Consider the following 19,720-nt stretch of genomic DNA (forward strand, 5'->3'; position numbering starts at 1 on the left):
TTAGAGCGAAAACAATTCGAACACCTTTTGTTCATGCACATGGAACACGTTACGTTAATAATTCCTATATTTTCATGACTGTTCTTGTACCTTTTATTTTTCTGATTGTGATAAATCTAACTTTGTTCGGAATTATGATATTTCGAAAACTAAATCGAAAGAAACAATTTCACGCGGACGCGGCGGCGCCCGGTGAAAAATCTACCGAACTCAAAATATTAAAACTGGTTCTTATAATTGTAGCTATATTTTTCATCTGTGAAATTCCCGCATCACTGGACCGTACGTTACATTACTTCAGAAAGGAGTTTGGATTACGTAACGGTCTAACTGGGGATGAAATGATGATCATGCGTAAAGTAGGAATTCTGCTCAGTGTTTTTGACTCATCCGCAAATTTCTTCGTTTACTGCGCAACAAACGGCGCCTTTAGAAAAAAAGCTAAACACATTTTACTGATATATTATTTGTGTGATTCTAAATAGAACAGAGAAAAAAACACTTTAATTTCATAAGTATCAGAACAAAACATTGTGTTGATATGATATCAACTCAGTGGATGATGATACTGATACGAATAAACCCGAGCATTTTTCTTAACTTCTGCTCAAGATTTTTACAATTTTGCGGCTAACAAAAAATACACGAATATCAAAGTATCACTAAACAGAACACAAACAAAAACAGTTAAATCATTCATTCTATATATTGAAAAATTACGCTCCCCGCCCTGCGAACCCCTCACTTCCTCACCCCCGAACCCCTCATTCCCTCCCCGGGTTATTGCTCGTAGAGTTTTACTGGTGAATTGGATTCAAACACGCGAAAAGATCAAATTTTTATGAACCTGTTTCTTTTTCTTTTTTATAAAGAATTGATGAGTTCAGGGTCGATTAGAATCGGTAAAGGACTCAGTTGAAAGGGGCCGCGTTAGATTTGAGTTTCAAAACGTCGGGAAAAATAATGGAAATCGAACATATTTCTAATCAGAGATGAACTGAACTCAGAACTGTTGAACTGTGGACCTTAAGTGTGGATCAAGGGACCTAAACAGGTGGAACTGCATCAACAGAACTCCGTGGAACTGGGGACCAAAACTATTGAATTCATTGAAATGACTTGTCGATAGTCAAACTGTTAGTCGTCACCTGTGGATTCAAGTTTATCCCTTTTCTTTGCTCGTACAAAGAATTATATTTGCGGTCTGGTTCATGTAAAACTGAAGCTGCACTGAAACGCTGATGACAGAGTGCGCCTATCTATCAACTACAGATATTGAAGGGTATTTGAATGCAGGTCTGGTAAGTAAATTCGGCTAGCTCGAAAACATATGAATTACTAAACTATCAATAAAATCTCACAATTGGGTTATTCTGGTTGAAATGAACTCCCCAGAAGAGACCTATCATAACCTACCGTCAAACGTCAGATATAAAGGTCCTTATCACGAAGAAGCGAACCGGGCTATAACTAAATAATGGAATTTGGGGATGTGGGTTCGAATCCTCAAAATGGATGGAAAATCGGATAATTTTTTCGAAAATTATCATTTGAAAACATTTTGCAATATTTTGATTCTACTCCCCCAGGGGAAGTTGGCAACTAAGAATGAAAATGTATTGACCTTAGAGAACGATTTGAGTAAACCGGTAATTTTAGGCATTGATTTGCTTAAATCCTGTTTTTTGATTCGTTGAATAAATTATATTCCACAACAAAGGGCGGTAATAACTACCGCAAACCGCGCAATCAACTCAATTATTCATTTCGTTTAAACTTTATCGAACTCAGGAAAGCCTTGAAATATCCACGGCATTCTACGCAATTTATCAGTTTTAGAATCGGATTCTAGACACCTAGATTCAGAAATACAAACTGTATGCCAGTTTCACAGTTGTGAGTTAGAGTTAACTCATAGCTCAGGATCCAGTTCCACAGTTGTGAGTTAGAGTTAACTCTGAGCTTAGGATCCAGTTCCACAGTTGTGAGTTAGAGTTAACTGTGAACTCAGAATCCAGTTCCACAGTTTTGAGTTAGAGTTAACTCTGAACTCAGGATCCAGTTCCACAGTTGTGAGTATGAGTTAACCTGGGATGCTGTGAGTTCAGATTTGGCTCAGATTTAATTAAGCTGATTTTTTTCTCAGAGCTGTGGAACCGGGTCCAAATTAGGATTAACCTCAACAAATACAGGTTTAGGTTCAGGAAAAGCTTAAAAAAGTGACAAATGATGATCTTAAGCCAGGTTTTGCTAGATATAGGTTTTTACGGAATTTTTAGAAAAGAAATATTTGAACTTCAACAACCGCGAGTTAAATATTTCATCACATTTTTTATGGTTTTATGGTTTCATTTCGAAGTCAAATATTATTCTTCTTTGTTGCAAAATATCTATTACCAGTACCATTACAATACAGTCAACCAAATCAGGAGAGAGAACTAGTACGGGCTTCATTGGTTTTCTGGTAATCATACACTAATTATTTTTCTTTGTTAATTAGGATCCAACGCGATCGCTGAAGCCACACAGAAAAGGTAGGCATCATCAACTGATAAAGTATTCAACTATTAAATTCCACGCAGTTTAGTTTATTCTGGGTTTTTTATTTTCACGAAGCAGAAAGTTTAGAACAAAAAGTCGTTTCCCCAACGAAACTGCAGGTTTAAACTTTTATACAGCGCGCATTGTTACCGGTAATGAAGATAATACTCAATTCTTATTCAAATAATTAATTTGTCGCTTATGAATATCTAGAATATGTATGAATTTGTGCTGAAAATAGATTATTTTCAGGACTTAAGGACCAAAAATGTGTACTATCTTTGATAAAAACTGAGAAAGTATCAAAACATTTAGGAATGCGTATTAACTCTTATTTCTTTGAAATCAGTAGGGCCCGATTTCGATCGTAAGACCATATTAGTTCTATTGCCAATCTTATAACTTTAAGTCAGTTAGATAATTTAAGACCACTTTCGGATTTAAGTCACGACTCGCTGCCCAGATTTCGACTAGAAACTGTTTCTCAGCGAAACTGTGTTGTTCAGTAAACGAAGCCGATTAATAATTGATCATCTGCTAGAATTTACGACCGGTTGTGGCTATACACGCAGCTAGCTGCAGTCGCGTGTGCGGCTCTGAGTTTTATGAGTCGACGTGAGTTCACGTTCAGTCCTAGGGGATTCATATAAAGTACAATTATTCGTGCAACGGGGATCGAACGTGACAACAGCGTCCAGTTCAACAGTCGACACTACCTTTGATCTTACGACGACCCACCCACCAAATGAAATCTAGACGACGGTTTTAGGATTTAGTTTAGGCTGAGCCCAATAGGGGTCGGTCTTAAAGATGGCCGTTAACTATTTGAATTTGAATACCTTTAATACCCTTGATATTCTGAAAAACCCAACGGTCAAATTAGCTAAATTCATTAAGACCGACTTAGATGTATATAGATCCCTCCAATAGTATATATAGTATTGTAAATAGTTGATGTATATATATTTCGTTACGTTTTCATTCTCTAAATTTTAATCACTTCTCAGTGTTGTTTTGTAAATATTTGTATATACATGTGTAATAGTTTTCCCCCATATACCATGGAAATGGTTGGAGTGTGAACTAAGATCGTAATCGTAATCGTTAAGAAATTCTAAGAGCTCTTCTTCAAGTGCGTGTTTTGAAAATTGTGATATTCAAAACATCGATATTCTCACCTCTTAAGATTGGCTAATGAAAACATTAAATACTGAACAAGCGAACTATGTGGATTTATACAGAAAATCTCAAATTCAGAAGGAAAAAGAGTCTGGAAGGCTTCGTTTGGGTAATGGCTTGTCAGAGCCGTCGGAAGGAATTTTTCAGTGGCGAGGCTTATTTCTGAAGGGGGTCTGGGGGCCCTCCCCTAGACAAATTTTGAAAATTCAATCGCCGGAGATGCGTTTTGGGGGCATTTCACGGTCTCATTCACAGAAGCATGAGAAGCCGTGAGCCAAACACCTAGTACATAGAATGACGAGCTGCTACGCGGTTCAGCGAGCTTTTGAAAAAATTTTGTTAAGCAAAAAAAGTGGGGCGGCTTTGTCCCGACGGCCCTGCTTGTAAGAAACTTTTCGACCATATCCCAACAGTAAAACTAAATCAGTCCCAGACTGGGGGTGCGGGATTTTCTATAACATCTCAGTGTTTCATTAATGGTTGATAATGAATCGGCTAAAATCTGAATATATCAGTCGTCACTGTTGCGATGGTTTCAAGCTGCTGCGAACACGGCCGCGTACAAGCTACGCGACTTAATCAAATACACAAGCGATCTCGTAAAACAAAACGCGGAAAAATCTCTCCGGGACAAAGTGGCACCGTTCACCGCAAGCTACAAAAGTTTTGATGACGAGTGGGATTTATCAGTGACTATATTGAAATATAAGCCTCCACAAACTATTCATCACACAGCAGCGCGCTGACTAGTGACAACTTTACAGCGAGTCAATTAATTGTTAATTGCGTTCAGTGAAAGAGACGCCATAGTGATGCCGAACCGATACCAGACCGGAAATGAAATAGTGTCGCAGACGTGTTTGAGTTGATGCGTGTTTGTGATTTCGTCGCGAATATGGCTGCCGCCTTAATCTCACTATGACGTCACTGAGTTCCTTTCAAGTGTAATCTACAGACTTTTCCAGCTATGACATCATACGATTATCGACTGTTCGCCTTCTTGTCTCGGTCTGTTAAGTCAAATCGTTAAAAGGTAATTTGATGACGTCAAAGGAGGATTAATGGAGGCAGCCATCTTTTCCGGAAAATCCTAAGATCACAATAAGGCAATAGGATTAAAGACATCTTTATGGAGTCGCCAAGATAGTAAGTTGGTTGATGATGTCATAGGGGGAATCTAACAGTGGAAGGATCTAAAGATTGAATCAGTCGCGTTAGAAATTAGATGACGTCATAGGGTGATTTATGAAACGGTAAATAGTAGGAGTACACAACCGCTCTGCAATAGCGTCTGATTTATGGAGTTACTGTTAACTTGATGAATGTTTGTTTTTATTTGACGCTGCACAGTTTTTGCGTGCTGTGTACCGCCGATTTTCTGAATGGAAATAGCCGGAAGCGGAAGCGATTAATGGCTAACGTTAAGTGAACAGTAACGCGGCGCGCACCTGAATTAAGCGAACATTAAAAAGTATAGTATTTATACCTCAGAGAGCGGCGGCGGTCGGGCAGACTATCGGGATATCTACTTTCTGGAAAAGACCGTGGGTTAATCTAAAACCAGTAAGTTGACCAAGAATATGTTGTAACGGATTTACCAAAATGGAGAGTGGGGTCCTGTCCATATAGGACACACTGTCCAGACCGGGAGCGTGCGGGTGTCCTAGCCATTAGGAGACACCGTCCAGACTGGGAAAGTGGTCTCCTACCCATTAGGAGACACCGCCCAGACTGGTAGAGTGGTCTCCTACCCATTAGGAGACACCGTCCAGACTGGGAAAGTGGTCTCCTACCCATTAGGAGACACCGCCCAGACTGGTAGAGTGGTCTCCTACCCATTAGGAGACACCATCCAGACTGGGAGAGTGGTCTCCTACCCATTAGGAGACACCGTCCAGACTGGGAGAGTGGTCTCCTACCCTTTAGGAGACACCGTCCAGACTGGGAGAGTGGTCCCCTACCCATTAGGAGACACCGTCCAGACTGGGAGAGTGGTCTCCTACCCATTAGGAGACACCGTCCAGACTGGTAGAGTGGTCTCCTACCCATTGGGAGACACCGTCCAGACTGGGAGAGTGGTCTCCTACCCTTTAGGAGACACCGTCCAGACTGGGAGAGTGGTCTCCTACCCATTGGGAGACACCGTCCAGACTGGGAGAGTGGTCTCCTACCCTTTAGGAGACACCGTCCAGACTGGGAGAGTGGTCTCCTACCCATTAGGAGACACCGTCCAGACTGGTAGAGTTGTCTCCTACCCATTAGGAGACACCGTCCAGACTGGTAGAGTGGTCTCCTACCCATTAGGAGACACCGTCCAGACTGGGAGAGTGGTCTCCTACCCATTAGGAGACGCCGTCCAGACTGGGAGAGTGATCTCCTACCCATTAGGAGACACCGTCCAGACTGGGGAGTGATCTCCTACCCATTAGGAGACACCGTCCAGACTAGGAGAGTGGTCTCCTACCCATTAGGAGACACCGTCCAGACTGATAGAGTGGTCTCCTACCCATTAGGAGACACCGTCCAGACTGGTAGAGTGGTTTCCTACCCATTAGGAGACACCGTCCAGACTGGGAGAGTGGTCTCCTACCCATTAGGAGACACCGTCCAGACTGATAGAGTGGTCTCCTACCCATTAGGAGACACCGTTCAGACTGGGAGAGTGGTCTCCTACCCATTAGGAGAAACCGTCCAGACTGGGAGAGTGGTCTCCTACCCATTAGGAGACACCGTCCAGACTGATAGAGTGGTCTCCTACCCATTAGGAGACACTGTCTAGACTGGTAGAGTGGTCTCCTGCCCATTAGGAGACACCGCCCAGACTGGGAGAGTGGTCTCCTACCCATTAGTGGACACCGTCCAGACTGGTAGAGAGCCCATAAGGAGACAGTTGCGGTGAAAATAATTTGTGTGGCTTTCAGAGCCCCGTTTCACTTGATATCAACTTGAAACTTGAAATCAATTCATGCGACAAAAATATAGGGAACGAAGGAATGTATTCAAACATTTATCGTTTCGTTTCATTCGTTGTTGAATTGTTATAAATTCAGTGTACTACTTTTTACAGCTTGAAAATGGATCCATTTCGACCTTCATATTTCGGTAAAACAAACACCTCATTTAAGTGTTGTACCAGTGGATTTTTCTTTTAAAGATATCAATGTCGTTTTCTTTATCTTTCTGTTTAAGTCCAAGGATCTGAAATCTGTCCAGTTGGCCCAAAGCTCTACCAACGTCTGTTTTAAATGTTAAATGTTTCGTTCAGTATGCTATGCCACAAATAACGGTCAAACTGGACTACATTGGTCTGAGAACATTTATATATCAGCGGATTTTCCATGTAGAGATTTTTCCAGAGCCACACATTTTTTCCTTATTGCGCTTCTTAAAAATGTATACTTTATAGTATGGTCTTTCTAAATATCAGTCGATTTGAGCCAATTTCAAACGAATGATAGATTTCTAAGCCTTTTTTCACCCTTCGGTATGAACAGGTAGATTGAAAAATATATTCGTATTTAGACTATATCGGCAAGCAGAGCACGAAGAGAATATTGAAAGCGGTTGCGATGAAGGAGGTGGTCGGCGGCAGGAAAATCACAATCGAACAGGCTATAGTGAGTACCTTGAACTTTGAGCCGTCACAACGTCCAGTTCTGTGTCCAAAATCACTTGTTGATTTAAATTTTTCTGGAGCAAATCGAGTTTAGTCTTTGCATTGCTAGATTCTAAGCAGATACTAAAAATCGATATTGACTTACTACTGAGTTAAGGCATGGTTATAAATCTTAGGCAGTTATCGATTTGAATTCTCTTCTGGCGCTTTCGTTTGACCAGAATACGCTCTACCTATTCCGGAATAGCACTTGTAAACAAGATAGAAGCGGCCGGTAGAGAGTTTGTAATCTGTAAACCCGATAGAAGCGGCCGGTAGAGAGTTTGTAATCTGTAAACCCGATAGAAGCGGCCGGTAGAGAGTTTGTAGTCTGTAAACCTGATAGAAGCGGCCGGTAGAGAGTTTGTAATCTGTAAACCTGATAGAAGCGGCCGGTAGAGAGTTTGTAATCTGTAAACGTGATAGAAGCGGCCCCGGTAGAGAGTTTGTAATCTGTAAACCTGATAGAAGCGGCCCCGGTAGAGAGTTTGTAATCTGTAAACCTGATAGAAGCGGCCGGTAGAGAGTTTGTAATCTGTAAACCTGATAGAAGCGGCCGGTAGAGAGTTTGTAATCTGTAAACCTGATAGAAGCGGCCCCGGTAGAGAGTTTGTAGCCCGTAAACCTGATAGAAGCGGCCGGTAGAGAGTTTGTAATCTGTAAACCTGATAGAAGCGGCCGGTAGAGAGTTTGTAATCTGTAAACCTGATAAAAGCGACCGGTAGAGAGTTTGTAATCCGGAATTGATAAGCCCTGATGGTTAGAAACCCGAAATAATTTTCTTAACTTAGTCTGAAATATGTTTTGTAGGAGTTGCGTAATCTGGTGAATGGGTCGGCTTTACATTCGATCAGCGGAGAATGGAGGCGAGCAAACATCCAGTTCAGAGAGCTGGAATCACCATTCCCGTACGGGCTCATATCACATCGGGTAACTAAGTCTCATAACATAGTCGCCCAAGAATTATAACCTGCGTTGAAGTAATACAACGATTTACTGATACGCCCATGAATTGATAGCTAATTTGAACTCTCTCATACCGTTAGATCCAGTATTCAAACTCGGGTCCGTCAGGGCCAAATTCTGTTTTCGTATCTGGTCGACTAGTGGTCGGAACTAATAACCGAATGCGCTTGATTTTCGAACTTTTTCCGGAATATAGTTCCGACTAACGGACATTCGGTTTCGTTTAGTTCGACTATAGTCGACTAACTCAGATAACCGAAGGTGGCGCAGCGTGCTAGACCTACATTCAAATCACTATAGTAATCTTGATTATCAGAGGTTAGGTGTGGTGGTGACCATCTAGCTGTCGTAACTTCACTAGCTAGCAAGTAGTGACAGTTTTTCAGCCCAATCTCATTTAATCTCTAATCCTATTAATCTATCAACTGATCTATTCAATCTCTAAAATACATTTAAATCGATAAAACATTCACAAAATTCGAATAATCAGATGCGAAATTTGATGCTCGGTCCGTAACTTTCAGAACGGTACAAGAGGAATCATAACCGCTATTCAAACGTATCTCATCAAGCACCTGCTCTTCCCGCAACCGACGACGTCATCTTCGAGAACGCGGCTGATTGGTCGAGAGCGAACCGTCGATATTCAAATCACGAACACGTGAGCGGCAGACGAGAAATACTCCCGTCGTGCTTTGCGATAATTTGACCTAGTTTCGTATTTGGGGGCAGTGGGATGTAGATTTTATAAATCAGCTTTTTGACACCGATCAAACGTTTTATCTTAAGGCTGTTGGAATTAACGAATTCGAGCCGTAAGGAGGCGCTGGTGTGCGCGATGGCGAGCATGCTGTGGAAAGTGAGTGACGGTGTGCGGTGCACGGTGTGCCTACCTCACGAGCACGAATCGTTCCCCAAGGACGAGAAGCCGGCGTACAGAGAAGACGGTATCACCGAATATGTACGTGTGCCTGGAATGAGAATGATATCGATCGAATGAGAGTCGATATTGAATTCATCGAACAACATTGCAATAGATTTAGAATGGTTTCGAAATCAATGAATGATTAGGCTAAAATATAACCTTGTCATTCCCTATTGGGTCATTTCTGCAATAAAATTAGTCATCAGTTCACTTCTAAACCTGTCGGGTCTTTTATCAACTTGATTCGAATAGAAATAATGTACCCTGACTCTGGTGGTGGTGGTGGCGGTGGTGGCGGTGGTGGATTTTGTTTTGTTTTGATTTTTTTCATTTCTAGGGCATTCCCCTTTTATTGGTCCAGCCTTTCGGCTCGGGGATGTTCTTTCAATTAAGTAGCGCGAGTGTTCATTAAACCATTATAAAGATCTTGTACACATATCGATAAATAGATATATTATATATTTGTACATGGTAGATAGGCGGCCGGATCAGCAGATATAAAAAACAAAATACCGATTTTAGCCTTTTTGGGGGGCATTTTTGATAACGCTAAACAAGAATACTTTTATGAAAATTAATCAAAATTTTCTCACATTTTTAAATTTCAGATACGAATATTCGAATTTCTCAACGAGGAAGAAGCGAAAGAATTGTTAAAAGAATACATTTCATACGTAATTGAACTTGAGACTCGATCGCGTGTGAATTAGAACGATTGAATTTTCTCGTCTAAAACTTTCAATCCAATCTTTTTCTTTTTTGATTCAAAGATTGTATATTTTCGACTCTGAATATCGCGAAAGTATAAACTCGCCGAAATGTTTATTTCTTCTGCGATAAAGTTTTCTTCTGGTTTTCAGTTTGAGGAAACGAATTCACCCGGAGTTTTGCTGTTTCTATATTCGTTAGTCTTATCGAGAACGACGCAAAGGTAAATTCATTTTATTGATCTGAAGTCAAGTGAAAAAAATATTTTTCAAATCAAAAACTGTTGCAGTCAGTCAGTCAGTCAGTCAGTCAGTCAGTCAGTCAGTCAGTCAGTCAGTCAGTCAGTCAGTCAGTCAGTCAGTCAGTCAGTCAGTCAGTCAGTCAGTCAGTCAGTCAGTCAGTCAGTCAGTCAGTCAGTCAGTCAGTCAGCAGTCAGTCAGTCAGTCAGCAGTCAGTCAGTCAGTCAGTCAGCCAGCCAGCCAGCCAGACAGACAGTCAGTCAGTCAGTCAGTCAGTCACCGTTATTTCTACTCGCAGAATTTACCAGGATATGGGTGAACACTACAGAGAAAAGACCTTATTAACAGAAACAGAAGATTGTCATCAGTCGCTGCTGAATCTGATGTTAACCGGTTCAGCCGTACCGTACGTTCATAACGGCATCTTGGTTTACGACGAGGAGGGGAAAGTCCTGGTGAGTTATAGTTTTATCCTTAAGATGACAAGGACTCGGTCAGTTGCTTGCCGGTTCAGGCAGGTTGGAAGATTATCTAAATGAACCGGAACGGTTTAATTATGTACTTGGATTCAAGCACCAAATTATGTTATTATGTAATTTCGACCGCCGATCACATAACTATATGAATATCTGTGTAACTATGTATAGCTGTCAGGTGTGATAAGTTTGTAAGGGACACCAAATCAAAACATATCAGACCAGGGGCCGGTTGCATAGTCATGGCCTAGACTTAAGACCTGGGCCAGTTGCACAGTCGTGCCTTAAGTCCAAAAGTGGTCTTAAATCTTAAGACTGGTCTTAAGTTGTTAGATTGGCTATACAACTAAGTTGGTCTTAGACTTGTCTTTAAGTCAAACCAATCAAATGAATAACCCCGTTTTCGATATTAGAAAAAAGGACCGACAAGCCTAAGTCGAAATCATCGTCTTAATCCATAAGAACGTCATGTTAAGAAGTAGATTATCAGAACCAAAACGGTCTTACACATGTCTTCAAATCTAGAACTCGACTGTACACAAATTGCTTCTTGTTCTATTGCACAGAAAAAGCCAATGAAAGGAGTCACCGATAGAAGCGATATCGGTTATTTGTACTTTAATAAATTCGAAGCCGAAAAATTCAGAACAGACGTAAGTCGAAAAGATGAACTGTCCAAAATGTAGTAAACCTCGCCTAAACTCGAGACAAACTGAGACAAAATCAGTTCGATGAGAAAATATACCTGTTCGTAAAACGATGATTCTTGGCCGAGATTCCGAGGTGGCCATAATGGGCGTCCCTAGGGGGGGATTCGGTAGTTCGAATGAACCCCTTTTTGAATTTTCAAACGTCGACGAACGTCGGCACATGGTCTGCATTTGCTAAATTAGCAAAATAAAATCGATACGTGCGAAGTAAACGGCTTCAGATTGCACCAGAACGGCCTGCTTGCACGAAATGTTCAAAAGTTTTCTGAGGGAAGACTCACCTATTCCTAAAAACGAACTCCCCAAAATATATCCTGGGGACGCCAATGGCCGTGTTGCGAGATTGGCCGAAGTTTACTGTATTTTGAAAATAAGTCTTAATCTTAGTCTTAAGTAAATCGTGACATTAAAATGTTAACAAGTTTTTCTTTAAATGATTAAGTCGGTTTAAGGAATGAGTTTCAATTCGCTAAAGATAAAACATATCTATAAATTTCATATGAAGGTAGGGAGCATGTTGAAGACGCCTAAATTACCGATATGGCTGACGAATATAAACGGACAATACGGAGTACTGTTTAGCAGTAACCCCGAACTGTTGCGGAATTGGAGAGTGGAACACAGGTTCACTTTACACTACTACACAGCCATGTCTTCACAAACCGAAGCTTGTAAACTTACCGTCGGTAAGTCTTAATCAGGGAATTACTAAGGATCTGCTTTGAGTGGTGAAGCAGAAATGAGATTAGTTTAGACAACGTTTTGACTATATTCTAATAATAATCTTTGGGAATATTGAACACTCTAAATTCCATGTTGTAAAAATTACACAGAATCCAACAAAAGAGTGCGAAACGTCTCTTCTTAAGTTTTCAACTGTATCCTAGTAGTGTTCTGAAGATGACCATTGGGATAAAGTCGAAACATCGATCGAAGACGTCTAAAAGATGTTGGAAGACCGGGGCTCGGTTTCACAAAAAAATTAAACTCAAATTTTTGGTGTAATGGTTACTCAATGTTTCCAATGAGGACAACAATTTAAACTTAACCGTTTTTGGCTTAAACTGTTTCGTGAAACCGGACCCTGAGGACTAGAGCGGTAGGAGTTTAAGGTGTAAAAACAGTGAACCAACTTTTAATTTCAGATACACGACACCGCAAAGGAGTGGGGGGAGTCCGTGTACATAGAACAGCCGGTGAGGACAGGAAAATACCGACACTTGAGCTCTGTATCATGACCAAGTAAACATCGAAATTATACTTTTTCATTAATAAGCAGGAACTAGTTCCACAGTTGTGAATAAGAGTTAACTCTGAGTTAAAATTAGTTCATTTTCGATGTTTTCAACCCAGAGTCAAATCTGAACTCACGATTGTGTAACTGGGCCCGGACGTTTTCGACAAAACCCATTTGGTAATTTTTCATTCTATGGTTGATTTTTAGATGGCCAGGCGCTGATATCAGCTGGAATGGAACTGCACCGTTTGTTTAGTAGTACAAATTCTTCAAAAAGTTTCGATTAATAATGAAGTGAAACTTAAATCTTTTAGAATTCTGATTAATAGAAATGATTACGGAAAATGTTGTATTTTATTGTTAATTATTCATCTAGAATTGCACCGATATTTCCTGAAATGTAATAAAATAATCGTCACAATTCAAACTTTGTGTTCAAAGATTGGAAATGTTTGTCACCGCAATGTACATCTCTATACAAATACATAGTAAAACACCCCCGATATTCCGCCCTCCCATATACCGCCACCCCCCATATACCGCCACCCCCGCCTACCGCCAGGTTTTCTCAATGTTCATCTCTATACAAATTCATATTAAAACACCTCCGATATACCGCCATACTCTCTATACCGCCGAAATCATTCTGCACCGATGTGGGCGGTATATCGGGAGTTGACTGTAAACCCATTTGCCCAAATTACTTTTGGTAGGCCAGATATAGATATTGGGGCTCTTGTCATCTACCCCCTGCCTCTGCCCCCTGTTCCCACGGCCATGTCAATTGGCCTCCCTTATTAGCGGTACAACGAGGAACTCGAAGATGTTGCATCACCTCCAATAACTGTCGAAGGAAATTTTATTATGAATTATATGCGGCGCATAATGTACACCTAGTTTCATACCCCCATTGCACGCATGATATATGACACGTCATTAAGCAATTAAACCGTTCAATAAATTAAAGCAGGCGAGAATTTTATCACCTGTTGCATGTTAGATTCCGGTTACTGAAATTTCTGTTCAACAACGGCAGCTGGTTTTCACATTGGACGCCTCTATTTTTTCTATATAATCAATAGTAAAAGGAGTCCACGTGAAGCCAAACGTAAAGTAACACGGGCTGTATTGTAAAATCCACAATGACATTACTGAAATAGTGATACCAAAAAATGAATTTAAAATAGCGGAAAATTATCAAATTCAGAACAAATAATCCTGATAATGCGGTTATGTACCACGTATACGTCGGTTATTTAAAGAATATATTTTCATTGGTCGCTCAGCCATCGCTGTATTGAACTAGCCCACCTTAAGATTCCTTAGATCTTCCTAATCGCGAAGATGCGTCTGGGGAAATGGTGGTAATTCGAGATGATTTGAAAATATTTTTCAGATGGCAGGCAAGGAAATATATTGTTTTAAATCGATTTAGTTCATAGAATGGTCGATTTTATCAATCATATCTTTCCTATTCAAATGAGTTAAATGAAGACTTTTTGGCAATTTTTCAATATGATGTAAAAAGCATATAAGAAAGATGGTTTATTCAGACTTATTTCACTGGTCTTGTTAATTGGGGTATGTGTTCAAGAATGAAGGGAAATATCTCCAAAAATCGATTTCAAACAAAAATTAATTATAATGATAACAATAATGATAATGATAACGATAACGATAACGATAACGATAACGATGACGATGACGATGACGATGACGATGACGATGACGATGACGATGACGATGACGATGACGATGACGATGACGATGACGATGACGATGACGATGACGATGACGATGACGATGACGATGACGATGACGATGACGATGACGATGACGATGACGATGACGATGACGATGACGATGACGATGACGATGACGATGACGATGACGATGACGATGACGATGACGATGACGATGACGATAATAATAATGATAATGATAATGATAATGATAATGATAATGATAATGATAATGATAATGATAATGATAATAATAATAATAATAATAATAATAATAATAATAATAATAATAATAATAATAATAATAATAATAATAATAATAATAATAATAATAATAATAATAATAATAATAATAATAATAATAATAATAATAATAATAATAATAATAATAATAATAATAATAATAATAATAATAATAATAATAATAATAATAATAATAATAATAATAATAATAATAATAATAATGATAATGATAATAATAATAATTTATTTTCTTATATGGCGCTTAACTAAAAATCATAATCTAAGCGCTTTACATTATAAAACATATGCAGCATATTTAAAACAATTGTACAATTATAGATAAGAAAGATAAGATTTTTTAAAAAGATATGTTTTAAGGCAAGCTTTAAAAGAGTCAACCGAGGGACTTTCACGGATGAGTATTCCACAAACGAGGAGCGCAGTAGCTGAAGGCACGGTCACTGAAAGAACGATTTGAGACAGGAACAATAAGACAGGTTCTGTCTTGACTAGAACGAAGTGCCCGTACAGGCTTAGACTTTTGAAAATGAATGGACTTTTGAAATTGAAATTCTATTTGAGGTGAGACCTGTTTTTCTGGGATATTTCGCTTACTTTTTGTGATACATACATCATTTAGGTCTTTACACGACCACAAAATTGCAGAAAAACTGCAATATTATTCTGCAGTTCTGTTCAAAGATTTAGGATTGCTTAAGTGTCTCCTTTAATCAAGTTGATTTTAAGAGAAAATCTCCGTTTTGTGAAATTTCTTGAATATGAACATTGTCACCATACCTACAAAATGAAGTAATTGTTCTTGCGGCGTCCCCGATTACAAAACAGGGTGTCAAGAAGCGCGGTAACAATGCTGAAATTCAAGAAATTTCAGAGATGGAGGGTTCATTATGCGGGTTGGTTAAAGGGTTGATGAATTTACAAATGATTAATGGACAATAGTCAGAAAAATGCGTTCGATGTAAGATTTAATCAATTCGATGAAGTGCCCTGTTCGTTTCGTATTTGCAAAGTAAAACATAAATTTCCGACAATATTAAGCTGTGCAAATGTTGGCCTAATTTCAATTCGTATTGGAAACCTATAAAATATTTCACGCGAGACCTCTCTGATGCATATTCATTTCGAAACGTGAATACATTAGGAGAAGCGACTAAGGTAAGTCAAGTGGTGACGAAAATATTCGAATCTTGAAAAGATATGGATCGCTCACTTGATTTCATCATATTTAGTGAGATTCCAGCGTGATTACAGATTCTAGTTTTACCCTTCTAGTCAATTCAACACCTTATTTGAAACTCTTGTGTACTAAAGGCCAAAAAAATGAAATATTGATGATTATCTGTATTATGTATAACGCCAAGCGCGTACGGAAAACGTTATAGAAGTTGATTCCGGGTTGGACAAACCCAAGCGATATGACTGGCCCGTATTCAGCGTCAGAGGTACACTCCGCTACTGAGAGTCACGTGTCTACAATATGTACGGATAAATTTATCAAATCTTACAAACACAGTTCATAGAATAGATCATTATATTTATATTCACCGTTTCGAACTGATGAAATAAATTTGACTTTGAAACCAGTAATGCAGAAAACCCGTTATCGTTGCATTGCACTATTATCAGTTTTTCTTTTCTGACACGAAGCAGTATTTTATCAAACCTGGTACATTATCTGACATAGGTTTATTCACTGAGAGCCTGTTGAAAACTGTTTAGTAATCAGAATTTGGGAGTTCCCAAGATGCCACAATTGCTAATATATTGAATCCAAATTCTAGGAGGTGAAAATGATTGCTTATTTAATGACCCGTGTATGTGCTGTTGTTGTGATTTTGGTCAGTGCCGCATCATTTGCAGAAGGTAAGGAACGAAGACTGGGAAAATGATACACAATTTCTTAGGATTTCATGAACAATATGAATTGAAGTTGCAATTATCAGTAAACATTGAGAAGTTGTTTATCGATGGAATGAATTAATTTGATGAATCGCTGGTTCAAACATAAAATCACATACTAACATTCTGACAAAAATCAATTTAATTGATACAAGTGTTTCCTAAACTGTTGTTTATAATTGTTTGTCTGAATGGTCGAAATTCGAAGGGAGGGGGGTTCAGAACCTGACGATGCAGAAGATGATAGATTCTTTCATTTTCATCGTCAGAATCATCTCCGGTTCTAAATCCGGGGGCGGGGTTCGATTATTTCTTCAATGTTGAAGCCGCAGCGCTACTATGGCAATCGAGGATTCCACGTATAGCAGGCGACGATCCACCAGGTGTCGCTAGGTGGATAGTTTATGGGTTTTGAAAACTCTAAGATAAAAGATCGGTCTCCCGCGTTCGATACCTTTTACGAATACGAATATTTATTACACTCCAACCATTCCCATGGTATATGGAGGAAAAACAGTATTTACAATAATTCTTTTACGAGCAACTACTAGCGACACCTGGTCGATCCTCATTTGTTATATGCGGAATCATCCTCGATTGCCACAGTAGCCGCGAGGGTATTATTTCTTCTATTTAGGTAAAAGCGTTTTACTTCAAAATTCAATTTTCGATTTCATTATTTTTGGGAATATAGGTTGCACCCACAAAGGAATTATCTGTGGGACTGATGCTGAATGTTGCAGTGGAAAATGCAAAGCAGCTTGTTCCTGATCATTCATGATACTGGTTTCCATAATGGGATATACTTATGGTGGTTTGGGGAAATATCCGATTATGAAACAGAACCACAGTCAGGTTACTGACTGGAATTGAATATATATTTGTAACCCAGTCTTCAAGTCTCTCGTTTTATGATTAGATTCAATAAAACTGCTTGTGAATAGATATTCAATAATCGGGTTGTTCAATGTTTATGATTGGTCGGTGAAGATTTTCAAAGTGATCAAAACGATCGATCGATGCAGCCGTTTCTCATCCGCGGTGAGGAACACGTCCATCGTCAATTCCAGTTCCGCGTTTTACAATCGACTACTCTCAACCTAGAGGATTATTCTAATAATGAGATACCGGAAACGTTACTGAGGGTTATTCGTATTTGTGACTATTTTTTCAGTTTAGAATTGGGTCCCACCTTTGACCGGTAAATAACCTCTAACACCAGAATTATTTTATTGGAAATAAATCATTAGCCTCAGTTATTAGCGTTATAACGAGGAACTCGAGATTAAGATGTTGCATCACCTCAATTATATCAAAGGAAATTTGGTTATGAATTCTATGCGGCTGAAACAGACATTTCGATCAGTTAGAATCGAGACATTAAATTTATACCAAGTTAAATACTACCGGAACGCACGATAAATGACACGTCATTAGGGAAATAAACCGTTCGATAAATTGAAGCAGAAGAACATTAAATCACCAGGGTCCAGATCCACAGTTCCGAGTTAAGATTTCACTCAGAGTTAACTCATCGAAAATGAACTAACTTTAACTCAGAGTTTAACTCTAACTCACAACTGTGGAACTGGATCCTGTTGAAATCATTCATTACAGTTTAAAATGGATATAAATAAATAAGAACGACGGTTTGTTCAGACCGCACAGTTTCACTGGTCGTATTAAAAGATCAATTTGAGGTATGTGCTCAAAAGATTAAGGTAAATATCCCAAAAAATCGATTACATATCGATATAGTTTACACTGAGTACTAAGCTGTGTAATTAGTGGTAATTTAAATTTGTATTTGAAACGTGTAGAATATCATACGCAATATGTTTTAGTCATTCGTCGACTGTTTCTGGCGAGATATATTCCGATCAAAAGTTAAATACGTTGGATGAAGCGACTAAGGTAAGCCCAGTGATATTCAAATCATTCATAATCAAACGATATACAACTAAATTTCAACAAGAACTTTAGTATCCGAATAGCCATAGAAGCGATAACATTAAAAACCTCATTGTCTAATGAGTAAATACAGTTTATTAACACGGACGTTTTCGGGATCATATCACCTCTCCTCATATTGAATTGATCATATCTCCTCATATTGAATAGAATAATATTCCTCATATTGAATTGATATGATCGTGCTAATAAACTGTATTTACTCATTAGAAAATGAGGTTTTTAATGTTATCGCTTCAATGGCTATTCGGATACTTGAACTCTCTTCCTAAGAAGAACCTTAGTGTCTGATGTACCACAGTGTCTGTGTGGGTGGGTTACACTAGAATTGTAGAGCAACGTAGATCACTGTGAAGACACCACACTGCCAGGACTAGGTGAAAATTGAATATATTGTATAACATCTCATAGATAGACGTTATAATATGTTATCTTATTGATTTCATCTTACTTAGTGAGATTACAGATTTGTATAAAACAATAGTTAAAAGTCCTAATCTACTCAATTCAGCTAGCCTTTGGATGGCGTTTGATTTGAGATATGGATTAGAGAAAAGTGGCAACATTGTCACTCTTCTAATGTCTATTTCGACTTCGCTTGAGAAGATATCGGGTGTCCTAGCTCAGATTGTGTGCTACGTGCCTGATGAATGTCTTCATATGATCAGAACGGACTGGCAGTTGAACTAAAACATCGTTTTTTAACAGTCATTTTGGTGTGTCCACCATAGAACCGGCACACCTTATTTTGAGCTATCTACCGTAAATCATTACTGATTTCGTTATGAGATAATATTGTCGTAAAGTGATGGTTATCGGCTTGTTAAAAGCAGAAAGTCTTCTTGGTGACATTAAAGCTGATTTCATATAAATCGGTCGAGAATATTTGGAATCACAGTCGATTGAAGTGGAGTTATTGAAAACACTGTTGAATAGGCCTAGTCAGAATTTGGGATTTCCCATGATGTCAAATTACTAATATATCTAATTCAAATTCTAGTTGATGAAAATGCTTGCTTTTGTAATGACTCGCGTATGTGCCATTATTGTGATTGTGATCGGTGCCGGCGCGATCACAGGTGCCGCAGGTGAGTAACGACTTGAGAAATAATACATACAAAAGTGACTCACGAGATTGTGGGTAAACAGAGCGACTAGTTACTATTATCCAAAATATATATATACATATTTCTAATTACGTGTCATCT

General features: G+C 39.0%; 1 protein-coding gene across 1 annotated transcript; it reads left to right on the top strand.

The window, feature by feature from the left end:
* The first annotated feature begins 7,224 nt into the window (after nt 1–7,224).
* LOC141911190 (inactive ubiquitin carboxyl-terminal hydrolase MINDY-4B-like) lies at nt 7,225–12,968 on the top strand. The gene is made up of 11 exons (XM_074802170.1): nt 7,225–7,337; nt 8,186–8,305; nt 8,866–9,002; nt 9,131–9,302; nt 9,875–9,940; nt 10,127–10,197; nt 10,512–10,668; nt 11,256–11,342; nt 11,905–12,085; nt 12,545–12,641; nt 12,844–12,968. Exons 1-11 carry the CDS (start codon nt 7,290–7,292, stop codon nt 12,890–12,892), a joined length of 1,185 nt encoding a protein of 394 aa, XP_074658271.1. The 5' UTR covers nt 7,225–7,289; the 3' UTR covers nt 12,893–12,968.
* Nucleotides 12,969–19,720: the final 6,752 nt, after the last annotated feature.

This window comes from Tubulanus polymorphus, chromosome 9, assembly GCF_964204645.1.
Source record: "Tubulanus polymorphus chromosome 9, tnTubPoly1.2, whole genome shotgun sequence".
In the NCBI taxonomy this organism is placed as follows: Eukaryota; Metazoa; Nemertea; class Palaeonemertea; order Tubulaniformes; family Tubulanidae; genus Tubulanus; species Tubulanus polymorphus.

What these genes read in the sequence shown, in the direction of transcription:
- LOC141911190 (XM_074802170.1), top strand. Translation starts at nt 7,290, where the DNA reads ATGAAGGAGGTGGTCGGCGGCAGGAAAATCACAATCGAACAGGCTATA. An exon ending in TCACAATCGAACAGGCTATA is followed by an intron (nt 7,338 to 8,185) that starts GTGAGTACCTTG and finishes TATGTTTTGTAG; the next exon opens with GAGTTGCGTAATCTGGTGAA. An exon ending in GAGCTCTGTATCATGACCAA is followed by an intron (nt 12,642 to 12,843) that starts GTAAACATCGAA and finishes GTTGATTTTTAG; the next exon opens with ATGGCCAGGCGCTGATATCA.